At 40.8% G+C, this 17,390-nt stretch overlaps 1 protein-coding gene across 1 annotated transcript in view; it reads right to left on the bottom strand.

The window, feature by feature from the left end:
• Positions 1-17,390, bottom strand: part of HSD17B12 (hydroxysteroid 17-beta dehydrogenase 12) — a 91,186-nt gene that overhangs the window by 20,598 nt on the left and 53,198 nt on the right. The window contains 3 exon segments of the mRNA XM_075030950.1: positions 10,352-10,396; positions 11,436-11,500; positions 16,190-16,300. Of these exon segments, the coding sequence (XP_074887051.1) occupies positions 10,352-10,396; positions 11,436-11,500; positions 16,190-16,300 (221 nt within the window).

Here is a 17,390-nt window from a genome sequence, read left to right as displayed (position 1 = left end):
ACACAAAAAAAGAAATCAACATATACAGGAGCACAAAACACCTGTAAGCACTTTTATTACAAAGAAACAAATCTTATTGTAGCAAGCTATTCATATTACTATCACCACTGCATTAGCCCTTACATATGACTGAATCTGGGTTTGGGTTTTTTTGTTTGTTTTTATTTTTAAATTATAAAACATACCCTTTCAGCAATAAAGGAGAAAAATCACAAAAGAAAACAAAATTTCAGTTCACTCCAGTTGACACGCAAAGAAGATACTAGAGAAGGGCTGTGTTTTGTATTTTATTGGCATTTCTCACTTAGAATAGATTCTGCCATCAGCCATGCTGCATGACAGCTTCGATAAGGGACTGTACAGGCAGGAGTTGAATGGACCTTACTTTCATGAAGTCTGCTGTTGACATATTTAACTCTCAGCACTGCCCCAGAAGTCAAACTAAGTATTTAGAGTTGGTAAACATCACCAAGCCAAACAGATCTGATGCAACTTCAGAAAAACCTCTAACATTAAGTATACATGAGCTTCTTCATACACTAATGCTTAAAAAAAAAAAAAAAAAAAAAAAAAAAAGAAAAAAAGAAAAAAGATGTGGAAACAATTATTTATTTTGATGTTAAAGGATAAAGAATGATTTAGGCTGATTTTAAGACTAGTTCAAGATGGGCAGATCTTTTATGTGGTGCAAGCTTTACAATCTCTCCCCTAGATCCCTTGGCCAAAAGCGGCATACTGTTTCTTGCCTCTCAGAGCAGTGTAATGCTACATATCATCTCCACAGATTGACATATGGACATGGACTGAAATTGCCTTTCCTTAGGCAACCCATAAATGGTCTGAAAAACAGTACCGGACCTCCCATTGTAATGCAGAGAGGACCCCACATTTGAAACTGTCATAAATCCACACAAATGCATTCATGGTCTAAATCCAAATTGCAACCCACCAAGCAGCAAGAACAGCATATCACAAACCTGCTGGTTACTATTGATATCCCAACAAGACCACAGAAAAAACATGCCATAATATTTGTTTGACTTGTATAAATTAGAAAACTATGAAGCCATTGACAGCTGAGATATAATAATAGGTACACAGTTAAGGTAGAAATCAACAAGTCTCTCACCACCGGCTGTGTTAAATAGTCTGTTTCTAAAGTTCAGCTGTGGTTCTAATACCACAGGGTTTTTTTCCCTCCACAGAAAACCACTGATGGCAAAATCAAATTTCATACTCAACATCACTTCCATTTGTTTCCATTAAAATTAATATTTTGAGGGAATTTCAAAAATCTGTGAAATAGGGCAAAACTGTTTTTCCTATCTGGATTTTTACATCTTGTGATGTGTGAAAAGAGATATATGAGTAGTCAGTATCTTTATGTACAGAAAAAAATACCAGTTTTTGAAAGAATAAAATAACAGAAGGCAGCTCTCTGAGTCAGTCTCACCTCACCCAGCCAAGTCCACACTCAGACTGTTCCAGCAGTGCAAGAATACTATTGGAAAAATGCTGGCAGGGGCATTCTGCAGCCATATTCAGGTCTAGCAAATTTATACATTGTACACACACGTAAAATATTTCCAGCATTAATTCAAATAAAATAATCTAACAGAAACGTGGTTTTGCCACCAATAGCAGTGTCCATATGTGCTTGCATGATCTTTATCCATAATAGTTGAACTGGTTAACACTCCTGTCTTCAGTAGCTGTAATCTCAGACTGCCACCATGAAATAGGCAGTTCAACAACAAACATCTAGAATGGAATAAACATCTTCCAGGTAAAGAATCCAAATTTTAGCTAGGTCTTATTTAGAGAGAGCCAGTTCTGTAATGGGGTGTATTCTATAAGTGCCAAAGCATTGCAAGTCTGAGTCTATAGGAATTAGCATGTAGGATGCCAGAGAACTCTACGGTAGTTTGTTTCTCTGAAGGCAATACAGGAAGAAGAAAGTGGCAGGAAACATGAGAGATTGGGAACTACCCTAAGAAGAGTGCCTTCAATTGGTGGTTACTGAACTCACTTAGGCTTCCTTCACATAACCATTTTTCTGAGCAAATACTACTTTCCACAGAAATACCAGTGCTGCAGTTGAAAACATGAATGTTCCCAGGACTCTGAAGGCTCAGGTAATTTCAGACAAGTAGCCAGACACTAGGCTGTGTCAAAACTGCCAGCTTATCCAAAGCAAACTGTTTTTTCCTTCTGAGAGTTTGCACTAAAGCAGAATGAGAACATGCATGTGCATCCAAGAAATTTTCTCAGGACAGTCTCCTCGACATCGGAAGTTGTTAATTTTTTATATTTTATATAGTCTGGCAAAAAGTTATGTTTAGCACACAACCATGAACCAGTAGCTGTTGAGGTTTTTCTGCTTGTTTGTTTTTCAGTCATTTCACATATAAACATAATGATACCACAGAGTTTGGGGTATAGTTCCTTTGGTTTGGAGGGCTGCATTATTTTTAAGTCACCTTCTTTCACACCTAACCCTCCAGCTCCTAAGTTCAGGAGGCTCACAGCAAATGGCTAACTTAAGGCAGAGATTCATTACAGACCATTTCATTAATCTTTTACAGGCAGCTATCATTTCTTGATGTCCATTTATCTGCAACTTCATTTATTACATGCCTGGCAAGCACTGGTTGTATTGTCCACTCTTCCTCACCAGACCTGTCTTCTACCTTCTAATTTTGGAAAAAGGAACACCACTTTTAGTCTAAGAAGCCGAGATTCCTACTTGCAGATACAAAAATGCACTGCCATATGGCTAGATTTATGTTCTAAAACAGGTGCTATACTTAAAAGCTCCTATTAGAGGACTAACAATAATAGTTAGAAGTTATAACCATGTGTTTCCAGTGTTTTTTCCTCAGAAGAAAAATCTCCCATTCTTAGTCATCACCGAGTTGTAGTCTTCTCTCACTCTGATCCAAGCAATAGCTCAGGAGCACAGCTTAGGGAAAGAATAATAATTTATAAAGTTTTGAATACCTTTCAAGTGATATTTGCTCAGACTTCTAAAATACAGTAAGAAAAGCTGAGGTAAATATTCAAAGTCATCCTTCACATCTTATAGGCCACACAATTGTTATACAAAGCCAGAAGCCTAATACCACTGTTGTACATTTAGAGACAAATCATTCTATGGTATGACGTTATGACTGCAAGTCACTCTTTCCACTTCCAAAAGGTATAATGATCTGTAATTAAGCCTATGCAAGTACAACAAAGGATGAAGCTAGAGACCTTGGACAAATTTTCTACTTTGTCATGCAGCTAAGAAGCTTCCTTCAGATCTCATTCATGCATCTAGGGTAAAATTATAACAACTCAAAGCAACAGAATTTTTAAAGATCAGCAACTCCCCGTGGTGCACCCACTGATGTACAAAAACATCATTGCTACTGTAAGATAATTTGTAGTGCCTGAGCAGAGAATTCACACAAGTTCACAAATGCACTAGCTGTTTAACAAATAGTTAACTGACACCATGCCTACGCAGCACTCGCCCACAGACCTTACACTGAAAGAACTAAGGAGCTGTACTCATGCACTGGTAGTTAAATTGATCATGAAACCTATTCTCAGCATCCACTGTTAAGTTTTTTTTAACATCTCTTTTGAAACAGTAACTTCTTAATGCAGCTCATATCCCAACCTGAACAAGAATTATTTATTATTTGTGAAAAGTGGCGAGTAAACCTGATGTCAATTCAACAGAAAATCACAGTAACCCCTGTGGCAAGGTAAGTAACCAGAAAGGGGCACTGGACATACGAAGGGAACTACGAACATAACATATTACAAGCCCTGTTCATTGTCAGGGACTTTCCTTTGAGCAACAGTTTTAGGAGAGAAAGTTTTCCCTATTTAGAGCCACAAACATTCAGGGTCCAATTTACAAAGGAAAGCTCTCAAAATAACTATCCCTACCCCAAGGCTGAACTTCCTCTTTTCAAGATGTGGAATACCTATTTGTCTCAACCCCAAATCTACAAAAAGCCACAGAACTCCAGGATTTCCTAAATTTTCAAGTTACTTGTACTTTGAAGAAAAATCCCCAGTGCTTCCCTGACTATTGCTAAAAAGTATTTATCACAGTTACATTTCCCTTGTTCCAGCTTCCTGCGTATCATGCTCTCAGGTTCAAAGTCAGCAAGGTGGGAAACCGCAGCATTTAATTTCTCCCTCTGGACCATCTGAATGATATTCATGACCACCTTCACAGAACACTCACTCCTCTTCCAAGCATTGGCAACTGTCCCTCTCTGTTATAAACTTATATTATATACTTGGCTAAATCATCACCCTCCCTTTGATTACGACTTTGAATATAAATGTAAAGAAACCTCTTGACTAGACTGGAATACACACACACAGACACACACACAGACACACACCCCTCTCGTCACAAGTGAGTGTTGCCGCTTCCCTCAGAATTATGTTCCACTTACTGTGATCCTCTCCTATACACAGCAAATACAAAAATTGACATGGGGTTCTAGCAGGGCACAAGCAACTATCATCTGATTTCTGGTAAGGTACCTTTACAGATGTGGTATTAGGCTACACTAGCCCATCTGAACACTCATGGGAGAGAGAGGGAGGTAATTTCCTACTGTCTTTCAGGATTATTGCTCCCCAGGCTTTTCTTCTTTCTGTGCACAGGTCTGCAAAAGAATATTTCCCCTCCTTCTCAAATACACTAGCTTCTTCTCCCCCTTTTAATTTTATATCGATTGTGGGTTTTTGTTGTCGGGTTGGGTTTTTTTCCCCTAAACTCACAGTTTCAGACTTTGTAGGTAGAGCTGTTCCCTTGTCCTGTCTGGGATTCAAAACCTGGTATAATTTACCTCTCACTCCTCTTCCATTAAGAGGGCAGCTGACACTAGATCTCTCAGTTCAACAAAAAGTATTTATGCATTTTGAAGTCTTAAGCAAATTATAAGCTTCTCAAACATGGTGATGATAAAAATCCTCGATCTTGTAGGCCTATTATCCCTTTGTACTTGACACTCAGTATAAAACATTAGTACAGTGATCAAGGCGAAGATTAGCACAGACACCAAGGCATGTACATATATGTAATTTACTCTCCCCCATCCTCTGTTAATGCCAATTTCCAACCGAAGCCTGGCCTGCAAACCTAAAATTTACATTCTCCCACAACATAATAGCTTGCAAACCAATTCAGCTCCTTGCTTAATCAACCGCTAAGCCAGCACTCCCTCAACTATTTAGTCCTACTCATTTTTCAAGAGAACACAAGTTTATGCCTCACTCCCAATGCAATTAGCATATTGCGATGCTGCAAACAGAAATAACATACTTGCTGTTCCTTACATACAAAGTACCTCTTGCAGCTTTCAAAGGAGAAAGAAGGGCTCCCTGAAGTATGTGAAACTGGTCTCTATGCTCATTACCTACCCATTTTTTCCACTGGACAGCAAGTCTAGCATTCTTGGCTTTCAGGACATTAATCCAAGAGCCAAATCAAGTTTAATTGTTTTTCCAGGTGAAATCAAAGGCTGTAGCATACAATGGCGAATTGACACAAGAAAATGCAGTTGATACAGAGGAACTATAGATGAAAACTGTACAGAGCAACCATAATTTTGGCTCTTCAACACTTGATGGTTAGTGAAAAACCCCAAGGCTTTTGACCTGATATTTTATTCAGTGCCAGAATACATTTGGTTTATGTCTCAAAATGCAGTATCAAAAAATTATAATACAAACATATGTTGCCTGAACTGCCACCAAAAAACACTAAAGAAAAGTACCACTTTTTAAATCCCTCCAGAAGCCTGAGAGGAGGTTATGACAGGAACCATGAAACTTCGCATACTACCCCACCTTCTTCCTCATTTACCTGTCAACTCAATCCTTGTATAAGGCTGTATTAAGTCTCAAGCTTTCCTGAGAAAATACCACAAACAAAAATACTTTGTTCTATTTAGGTGTTGTGGTTTAACCCCAGCCAGCAACTAAGCACCATGCAGCCACTCTATCACTCCCCCCGGCTCAGCTGGACAGGGGAGCAAAAACATAACAAAAGGCTTGTGGGTTGAGATAAGGACAGGGAGAGATCACTCCACCAATTACCATCACAGGCAAAACAGACTTGACTTGGGGAAAATTAACTTAATTTATTGCCAATCAAATCAGAGTCGGGTGATGACAAATAAAAACTAAATCTTAAAACACCTTCCCCCCCACCCCTCCCTTCTTCCCAGGCTTAACTTTACTCCCAATTTTTTCTACCTCCTCCCCCAAGTAGCGCAGGGGGACAGTGAATGGGGGTTATGGTCAGTTCATCACACATTGTCTCTGCTGCTTCATCCTCTTCAGAGGCAGGACTCATCACACTCTTCCCCTGCTCCAGCGTGGGTCCCTTCCCCGGGCTGCAGTCCTTCAGGCACAGACTGCTCCAGCGTGGGTCCCCCACGGGGTCACAAGTCCTGCCAGAAAACCTGCTCCAGCGTGGGCTCCTCTCTCCATGGGTCTACAGGTCCTGCCAGGAGCCTGCTCCAGCGTGGGCTTCCACGGGGTCACAGCCTCCTTCACGCATCCCCCTGCTCCGGCGTGGGGTCCTCCCTGGTCTGCGGGTGGAGATCTGCTCCCCCGTGGACCTCCCTGGGCTGCAGGGGGACAGCCTGCCTCACCGTGGTCTTCATCACCACGGGCTGCAGGGGAATCTCTGCTCTGGCACCTGGAGCATCTCCTCCCCTCCTTCTGCACTGACCTGGGGGTCTGCAGGGTTCTTTCTCTTACATGTTCTCACGTCTGTCTCCAGCTGCTGTTTCTGTGCCTGCTGCAACTTTCTTCCCTTCTTAAATATGTTCTCCCAGAGGCGCTGCCGCCATCACTGATGGGTTCGGCCTTGGCCAGTGGTGGATCCATCTTGGAGCTGGCTGGCATTGGCTCTGTTGGACTTGGGGGAAGCTTCTGGCAGCTTCTCACAGAAGCCACCCCTGTAGCCCCCCTGCTACCAAAACCTTGCCATGCAAACCCAATGCATTATGGCATCACCAAGACCCAAAGCACTTCTTGTTTTGTATATCATATGAAGAACAGAGTAATTCCTGCACTGCACATCATGATAAAAATGCAACATTTCTCGGAGAGCTTAAAAAGAATCTACTGTAGTTGGGGGGGGGGGGGGGGGGGGCAGGCAGGGCAGTGTTCAGTCACGTTTTTTAACCAGTATTTTACAAGATGTGAGATTTCCAACGTGTTTTACATAGTTTTACGTAGCTTGTCTTCAGCAGTATACAGGGTGCTTTGAAGACAGATCACAGTAATCACAACACTTCATGCCAGACTGATTGAGCCCCAAAATTGCACCGCTGTGGGGTTCATGGGTGACCTAACCCAACAGTGCTCTTAGGACATGATGGGGGCAGGCAGCATGGAACAGGATTTGGGAAAGACACATGTTTAAAAGCTCTGACGGGAAACAAGTTCTCAAACGTTATGGAGAATTTCATAGCATTAGATCCTTTACAGTCGGAAAAAGTATTAAACAGCAGGACCAACTAGGCTGATTATTTATCCTGTGAGGTGAAGATCGGGTCTTATCTCTCAGTGCACCCCTTCTTACATGCTGCATATCCCCATGGAAATCCAATGAGCTGCCCAACAAAGAAAAAGATGGGTCAAAACGTAAGGGATGAACATTACCCTTCAAAAATGCCTACACTTGTGGCAACAAAACACGCCTTAACTTTCTGCAGAATCAAACTGTGCGCCGAACACCTTGACTTTCCCACTTCAAGCCTAAGGAGCATTTCAGCCAGAACTGAAGTGGAGGTATCTGACGTGCACCAGAAGAGTTAGGCTGTCCAACAGAGGTGTTGCTGATGGCACATGGTGGAGGTTACTGAGAAGACAGGGGGTATCATTACCTTTTAAGCACTGAGGAAGTTTGGTCCAAAAGGCAAGGAAGCAGATGGCAATGCTCCAGAGTACGACAGTAGGTAGTTTATGTGACAACTCTGAGGAGGATCTGGAGATACTGTGAGCAGACCCTGAATGGGTACTAGCAAAACCTGCTCTGCCTCTCCTGTACCCTCACCTTTTCAGCAGACCTTCATCCCCTTGCTTAATAACTCGGTGCTCTCTTCCATCTCAAATTTCATGTTTTTAATCAGCCCAGAAGAGAGAATATTATTGGGTTTTTTAAACACACTTATACCCCTGGATAAGAGATGATATCAACCTAAAATACTGAACTAAATATTCACAGGATTACATCCCAAAAATCTAAGTGAAAAGACACACAGACTTTTCCTAAAATTATTTTTTCCTACCATGATTCTCTGATTCTATGGGTTCTCCTGAAAAAATGACTTACAGATGGTACATATCTCTAATGTGCTCCTCTCCCCCAAAACAGTAAGCATCTGGCATGCCTACTGTTTAATTACACAACAGGCTCATGCAGGAGGAAACATTTTCAAGCCTGGAAGCTTATGCTCAGATTCTGATTATGCCCAGTAGCAGGAGCTGTTCACGGTCAAGAAAAAAAAAGTTTTCAAACAGAATGAAAAACACTATTAACACACAGCAAGTAGATCTTCAGTAAGTTTTTATACATGTGAAGACAACCACGTTAGAATGTGAAGAGGCTGACAGGATGCAAATTTTAAAAGAAACTGTATGACAACTTCGTTAAATTGTTGACCACCACTGATTATAAACATGATGACTCAAGCCACAAAACAGCGCTACTTTATTCTGGAAACCAATATAATCTGACTGCATCTCTGGAATTTTAGGTGTATTCTGAGTTAAAGTAGACCTCAACAATCGTTCTACCCCACCATCTTCTGAAATAGATTTTGAAGTAGTTCATCTGTAACTTTTCTATTTTAACAAAATGCTTCCAGGAAGACTGACACCCCAAATTCTTTAATCACTGAATACTGCACTCCCTCTGCTGGCACAGCACAGATGTCACACCTTAGCAGAGGCATTCTGCTGATTACACTCAACTCCAACTAAGAGGTCTATGCATGACAACATTTCTTCAGATTTATACCTGGTGTAGCTCTGTTAACATTAAAAAAAGTCTGCTAAATGACTTCCATAAGAGAAAACTTTCAAAGGTGCCATTAATAACTGATTCTGTGATGAAATCTTGCAGGAGTGCAACAAGACACCATGGGCCACAATCCTACTCGGTCAACTAAAAATCTGTACTCGTCAGGCTAGCAGTCATTTTCTAGGTGAAAAGTTTCTAAAGACTCACTGTTGTAGTACTTCTAACTTTGCAACAAGTAGTTTTAAGATGTCAAATAAAACACACACAAAAGTGAGAGTTAGCAGCAGCAAGCTCACATTAACAATCCCATTCAGTCACACAACAGTTGCATCTTCATATTCTACCTATGTTTTAATAAGGTGTGAAAATCTTAGAGAAGCACTATTTTAAGAGGTCCTCTGCCTCCTCACATGGAAACAAAACACTTAGAGTTTAGACTCCCCGACAGCACAGTACTAGATGAATTTAGTACTTGACCTAATCAGACCAGCTGCAAGGAAGTAAAAATCTTTCAAGCCAGCTTTGAAACATCTAGTATTTTAGCTTTGAGGCAAAAGGTTAACCCTGAGCTAATGGAGATTCAAGTTTTGTTATGCATAAGAAGAGAAAGTTAAGGTTTAGCAGTGAATAACCACAAGGGGTTTCTTCAGCACTCACTGGAAATAGACTGACTCCCTATGTCACATAAGTAGCTGCTATTCCCTCTGCCCCTTTTAAGTTTTGAAATACTAGGATGAAAATCTGATTTTAGAATGGTCCTCATATTAACAAACAAGGGAAGAGCCATATGTTTTAGCCTGAAGTCAGGTTGATTTCTTCTCAATAAAAACTTCAGTTTAAGTATCAAAAAGGGAAGGTAACTTTACTTCAAGTTAATACACCCTTCCGTGAACTTGGTTTTCCTTCTTGCTCATCTATTTTGCAGAAAATATTAAAGTACCTTCTCACTACAGTGTACAAAAACCTTAGGTGTGCAGAGATAATGGTTGCCCACCCCAAGAAACACAGGTATAGGGGGAGAAGAATGAATGATTTACAAGAAGGACTAGAACAACAAGCACAAAGAAGCATTAAGTATTGTTTTGTGTGCATACGTTACTCTTCCAAATAGCTAATCGATATCTTTGCAACAAAATTATATTTCATGCAACAATCATAACCTCTGGGTTACTCTAAGATGAAGAATGAACCTGTGGTCCAACAGCTGAAAGTAATTGCTTCAGGCAACTCAATTTTAATTGTTTACCGGTTTTGAATTAAGACATCAAGAACAAGTGTTGATTACGGGGCACTTACCTTACAAACAGCCATGATGTTGATGTTGACCATTTTGTCAATTGTCTGCAAGAAAACAAAGTTTTGGGGTTTGTTCCATTTTAAGTTATTTGATCGATATTTACACACCTTCTGGGTTTAAGTGCCAAGATAAATTAAACCTTACAGTTATACATTGACCTTACTCCTTGCCTTCCTGCTTAAGTATCAGGAACAGCAACAGACTTTCAAAGCAAAGCCTGTGAATTGCTCTTGGTCAAGTTTTATCTCTGATTAGGGACTCATACTAATAAAGAACACCCCAGATGTATCACATTGACACTATTTCCTAACACTATTTGCAATATTTATGAACTTTACTAAATTCTGACATTTTAGACATGTTCATAAATGTCTGTATTTTGCTCTTCACCATTTCATAACAGTGTCCTAGTGACTTAAAGTTTATTCGTCAGGTAAAAAAAATGGGATTTTATTGCTAAATATTACGAAGCTTATTTGAAAGTGAACCAAGAACCAGACACGTTTATCAATACTTAAGCAGAAAACACAAAACCACAGTGGATACAGTGAGCTACATGGGGTTTTGGAAACAAAATCATACACCAGCGAAATTGTTCATAATCAGAATTTTCAATGTACCCAAGATTGTCCCTACATTACGAACTGTCCGAAATGGTCGTAGTTGAGTTTTGTAACAGTGTTATAGAATACGCAGCTTCCATTCATGAAGTTGCTTGCTTCCCTTCCCTTCAGTCACTCAAGAAACCCCCCCAAGCTAAAACAGCTCATGAACAACAGCCAGATGAGACCATGGACAGGAGTGGAATTCAGATATTGAGCCCAGAGCATCTGTCTGAAATAGAAATATAAAATGAAGCAGCACGGAAGAGTATGTAAAAAACACAACACCAAAAACTGAGACTGCCATCATCTGAATTGTGCTGCGTTGCTTATGTAAATCTCTCAGCTTTTTGAACCCTTAATTCTAATCAGAAAACCTTGTTACGTGGGTACCTTAACCAAACCTAAACATATTTGCCATATCCGTTAAGCATTTCGTGCTAAGGACTAGAACACTAGAAGGTGCCACAAAAGCACTTACCTTCTCCAGGTCTGGAATATCAAGAAAATATTCAGGATAAACATAGGAAATTCCCACATTGTTGACTGAAACGAAAGCATGAAGTTTTAATTAGATTGCTTGGGCGCCACCTGATTCCCCATGCTCTGATTAATGGCAATTTTCAGGCAATACTCTTAAAACGTTGCATTCAAAACATTCTAAGCCCTCTAGCCAAGTTTCCTGAACCGTAAGTCTACTTGTGCACCCCAAAGTGGGAGCGTCAGAGTGAATCCGCCAGCCATTTTCAGCATGTAAACGTCTAATTCTCCAATTGTTTGAAAGCTGGCACATTTAGCACTTCGTGCCCATCTTCCACTGCTTTTCACCACGCAGGGGAAGAACCTTTCCTCTCTCAGAAACGCCAGCGCGCACCGTGCAAGCGTACGAGCGACATCAGCACGAAGTTCTGAAACACAAGTGAAATAAGATACCAAAAAAAAAAAAAAAAAATCTTCTGGCATGTGTCCCCAGTACTTCTCCGGCCAGTCACTCCCTCCCGGGGGGGCTGCGATCAGTCATCGCTTTCGGGACACGCACCACGAACTCACCCACCTCAGCGCGGGGTTTCCCGCCGAGGAACGCGACGGGCAAGCCCGCTGCCGCGGCCACGCCAGGCCCCGGCTCGGCCCGGCCTAACGAGGGGAAGGGCCCGGTGAAGGGAAGGGCCCGTCCCGGCGGGGCCCAGCCCGCCCTGTCGAGGCCCGTCCCGGCGGTAGATGGCAGCAGGAGCCCGCAGCGCTCCGGCGGCTGGTAGCCGAGGTGGAGAAGGGGGGTCGCAAAGGCAAAGCATCCCCGGGGCAGGCTGTCCCCCCCTCCCCGGCACCGAGCAGGCCGTGTTTCGGAGGGAGGTGATCTGCCCTCGGAAGGGGTTTCTGGTCCGCTCTCGCTGCTCGGACCCGACATGGAGGTGCGCCGCAGCAAAGCCTTCTCCCCGTCACACCTGCGAAGTCTTTCCCCCCACCCCATGGCAGCATTTAAAATTAACCCAGAGGACGTATTAATTACTTAAACCTCCCCCCCCCCGCAAACGCTTCAGACTGGCAAGGTTTTAATTCTCAGACACGAAACCGATACCCGTTCTGGAATCCCAACACAAGTAGGGGAAAACTTCTCATACCGTCAGAAAACAACGCTGCTCTGCAGCCTCAAACTTAATAAAGCATATTGAATATGGAGACAAAAAAAGCAAGCAAATGGGATCTCCGTTCCCTAAGTAGCCGTTCTTCATCTTACGCAAGTGAATCGTGTGACATTTGGTTGCTGTGGCAACGTTTTACATTTATATAGTGTCTTACACCCCAGAGAATCCCAAAGCGCTACGGATGCTCAGCGGCACCGGGCACCTCCAGGGCAGGAGTCCACACAGGGTAAAAAACACCGTCAAAAGGTACTGATGCCTTTTTAAAAACAAAACAAAACAAAAAACCCAAAACCAACCAACCAAACAAAAAAACCCACACAACCCCCCCCCCCCCCAAACCAAAAACAACAACAAAAAAACCCTACACCTGTGCCGAAAGCTATTATTTTAACACCCAACCTAAAAGATACTCAAGTTATCAATAGGGATAACACGCAGGAGAGGTTCTGGCCAAATGCACAAACTTCATTCAGAGACTTCCCTCAGATGACAGCTCTTTTAGTCCAGACCTTTGTGTATTTATGGGAACCCTTAGTTCATTAGTCATGCTGTGTGTTTCAAATTTTTAACTTTTAGGTAACCTTTAAAAATACAGGAATTGAGGGGAAAAAGGGAGTTGGCAAATGCCCAGCAGACATTTGCTATATTTAGAAAGAGACAAAAGTTTTGAAAAGGAAGAAGGTCCAATCTTGCTATTGCCAGAGTGAGCCAGTTTTTTCCTTTTCTTCATCCTAAAATAAACTATTTTTCAGTCCATCTTTCTGGAAAGGATTCTGGCTATGAACTGGCAGGGTTTGGGGACTAGCCTTGGTTATTCTCTCCAAATTTAGAGTATTTATATGATTCATGCTACAGAGACAGTCACACAAAATTCATACCCTTTACTGCAGGCTGGGTCCCAGATACGTACCCTTCCACTTTCAGCAATCATTTTCTACCAGATCATATTTTGCCGCAGTTTGGAACAGGGTATTAAAAAAAATTCATTTTCAGTTTGTACAGGCATATTTTACCTAGAGAAATCTGGATAACAAGAGGATAAGATACTGTCCAGCTCAAACACCTTTCCAGAATCACCGCAATTTAAGAACACCAAAAGGAAGATTTCCCACCTCTGCTTGTTTAACATATTGCTGTAGCTAGCACATGTTCGAAGTCACTGACAGACGCTGTTTTGAACACACAGCAAAACATTATGTAAACTCTTTTAGCCTTCGTACGTGGGTGAGAAGCAGCTTCCAAATAAGAAGTTTACAAGGATTTCAATCTGTAAGTACTTTAGTTAGACTGTGCAACTGTATAATCAGAAGCTCGATCTTAAGCACTATACGTGGAGACTCCTGTGTCTCTTAAGTATAAGGCTAAAAAATAGTCAGCATCGATCACTGGCAACTATGCTCTGCTACCAATGCTTCTCATACCTACTGTTCCAGGTGAGACCTAAGGAAGAAAATATACTGGAACCTGAGAACTAATCCCTTATGGCTGTTCTCATTCAAACCCATGTTTTGCCTCACACAAACGTGAAAAACACAGATCAGCAAAAGCTGTATTTCAGATTGCAACAAAAGCTACAGAATTTAAAATACAAGGCACTAAAGCATGAAATTAATTGCCATAAAAAAAAATTAAGATACAGTCTTTCTGGAGTAGCCATCATCTGTGTTGAAAAATTACATTGGCAAGTGGTTTCTATTAATACAGCTATATCTGGGGGAAAAAAAAACCCTACGTATCACGTAATCTGATGATCTCAAGCATGAGATCGACTAAAACTGCTAGTGATTAGTTAGAAGAGAGATTTCTGTAAACCTGCACTGGCAATGGCTGCAAGAAAAAAAAAGCAGAGGAACTCAGCTAGAGAATACACAACTCTAAAGCATTCAGTTGCTATTTTTACCATGTTTTTAGTCAAGGTGCTCAGGCAAATAAAAGCAAGAACCAGGATCTGTTTGAGGAACATGCTTGTTTTCCTGTAATAAGCTTACACAAAATTTGAGACACGTTCATCACCGTTTTAGTGCCCACTTTGAGCAAGACTACAAAGATTCAGACTTCCATGATTTTCTGCATTACCATGACCTTATCACAGCCAAAGAAATAATAAAAAACTCTTCCGTTGTGGATATGTACCTCACACAGTAAAAGGTTTGCTGGTGTTTTGAGGCTTTTAAGCGATACACTACTCTGCAGCAATTGCTACGTGACAGGCAGCTTGCAAGCCTTACATTCCCTGAGTTGATTTTGACAGGACAGATGAGAACAGACATTAATTTTAATCTTCAAAGTTTCTTTGGAACTTATTTCCTTCAGAAACCAGAAACTAGGCATCCACAGCTTTGTCAAAACTACTCTTTACACAAAACACATTGTTGGCAGTTGTAGTTACTCCAATGGATTTGAATTTTTATAGCAATTAAATACTGGATGTCATGAATTGTACGTACTCAAATCTCAAGTCAGAAGTACTAGGGAACATTCTGGGCTTTATCCTTTAACATTATTTTTTAAATGAATTTTTACATACACTATTTTCTTGGGCATTATTTGCAGACATCGTACAACAAGATTCATCTATTAATAACAAAGTTCATGTAGTATATCACCACGTTTATAATGAATTTATTTTGAAATTCGCTTTTTAAAAAAACGGTTCTAGCTCCAATTACTGCACTGCAGGTTAGTAAAATGAGTTCTGTAGTGAGAAGTACTTCATCAGATGAAATATACCAGTAGATGTCTGAGCCATGTGACTTTATAAAAGGTCCATGCCTAATGTTTAACCATCACAGGTTCTCATCCCCATGTTGAGTAACTGTAGAAATATAGGATATGCACAGGCATACGTGCTTCCAAGAAAAGAACCAGAAAACTGATAAGCAACTGCCTTTACCCCACTGTTCTAAAAAGATTCAGGTAAACTGTTGTTATGTTTAAACTCTTCTTAGCTTGTGATAAACACCTTCTTGAAATCACCTAATTTCTACATTTGACAAAGTATCTGGATGGATCACCTTGTCTTTTCAAGGACTACCACACCACCCACACTCCTGCACTATCACAACCCATACTTGGGCATATTGCGTTGCTACCAGCAAAAGAACTGCAGCTTACCAACATGACCAGAACACGCTTAAAACTTTTGAAGCGGGAACCAGTTACTTGATGCTATAGTGTAATGATTAAATTTCAACAGCTCTATAATTAAAAGTTAATGGTTCTCCCACAGGGCTCTACTGCTAAGCTGAATCTAAGTATCTGGAGCTCGCTTAGGTTCTAAGGTGACATTAGGTCAAGTCACTGTGCATGCAGCCATAAGCTAAAGAGCCTTTAGCAATCACAGAATAGCACATTGAAAACATTCAATAAGCATCACAATTCCTAGAACGTAGGCACTCGTGCAAGCACCATCTCGTGTAGCATATCAACGGGAAGCTAAAAAAAACGCATCAAGCATGCAGCAACACAGTTTTAGTCAGGCAAACATTAGCTTCTGTGAATTGGTTTCAATAAACTTCAATATGGGAAAAAGTTAGTAGGCATGTCAAGACGAAACACCACTATGAAAGATTTAGAAAGATCAGATACAAACCTAAAACACCAATCTCCAGGCCTTCCAATCCCGCTTTGATTCTACTGTAAATTTCTTCTCTCTCTCCAAAGTCTGCCACAATGACTTTTGTTTCCACTTTGTACTTCTCCTCTAGGAAAAAAAAAGGTTTTAGAAGTTTAACTTTGAAATAGTTGAATTACCATTCAGATATTAAGAATATATCAGTTATTACAGTTTTACAAAATATTATTTTAAGTAGCTAATATTACACATTAACATTTTCACCTCTGCAATAGGAACCCTTGAATCTTAATATAACCTGCACAAGAAGTTTGCGACATTAAGCTACTTCTGGTAAGAACATACATTCTCAAATGATTCAGCACATTTTTGTAAGGGACACCGAAGATGGCAAGAAAACAAATTATACAGGTTTGCACAGAATAAAAAAAAAAAAAGCAGAAATCAGAAAATGCAGGTAAAAAACAGTGTTCAAGTACAACTTGACAAGAACACTTTTTTCCAACTTAAGCCAGATGAATGCTGAATGCTTCAGACCAAGCAAAACAATTCATTGTTGCCCTCTGTTTCCATTCTCACTTCTGGTGCCATAGAACTTTTTGAGTATTTAGTATTTTGAATATAAATCAAAAAGGGAACACGTGGGTGAACAAGAAGACCAGAACTTCAAGTTTAATCATTCCAAAACCAGTCTGATATGCTGTCATCTCCAACCTTAACAGAACAGGAAAAATACACGTAGCCGGCTACATTCTGAAATAGAAGCAAGCAAGTATTGAAAATACTTCACGTAAAAAGCAATTCTGCTTCCATCAAGCTACATTAATTACACTGAATTAAAATCAGTACAATGTCCTCTCAGACTTCAAAAGAGCAGAACAGTGGCTTAGCATTGCAGCATCTCTGCTTTGCTGCACCTGACTCCCACCCCAGCATTCCGTAAGGAAACTGTATACAGCTTGAGAAGGATTTTGCAGCACTTTGCCCCCAGAGCCATTCATAAAAGCAGTGCCATGTTAAAGGAAAAGAATCATTCACAAAAAGATTAGAAGCAGCCAGATTCCCATGATGCTCCTTCCCATTCAAGGGAAAGCCGCGACTCCCATGATCCTGCCGTCCATTCATGCAGAATCATGAATCTACTGAACTCGCTGTTTGCTGGCTGCCTCCCCTCCGCCCCCCCCAATATCCCTAATGGCAGAGGAAATTATTTCTCCTC

Source organism: Buteo buteo, chromosome 6 (genome assembly GCF_964188355.1).
Source record: "Buteo buteo chromosome 6, bButBut1.hap1.1, whole genome shotgun sequence".
NCBI classification, from domain to species: domain Eukaryota; kingdom Metazoa; phylum Chordata; class Aves; order Accipitriformes; family Accipitridae; genus Buteo; species Buteo buteo.
This window is presented reverse-complemented; position numbering and strand designations above follow the sequence as displayed.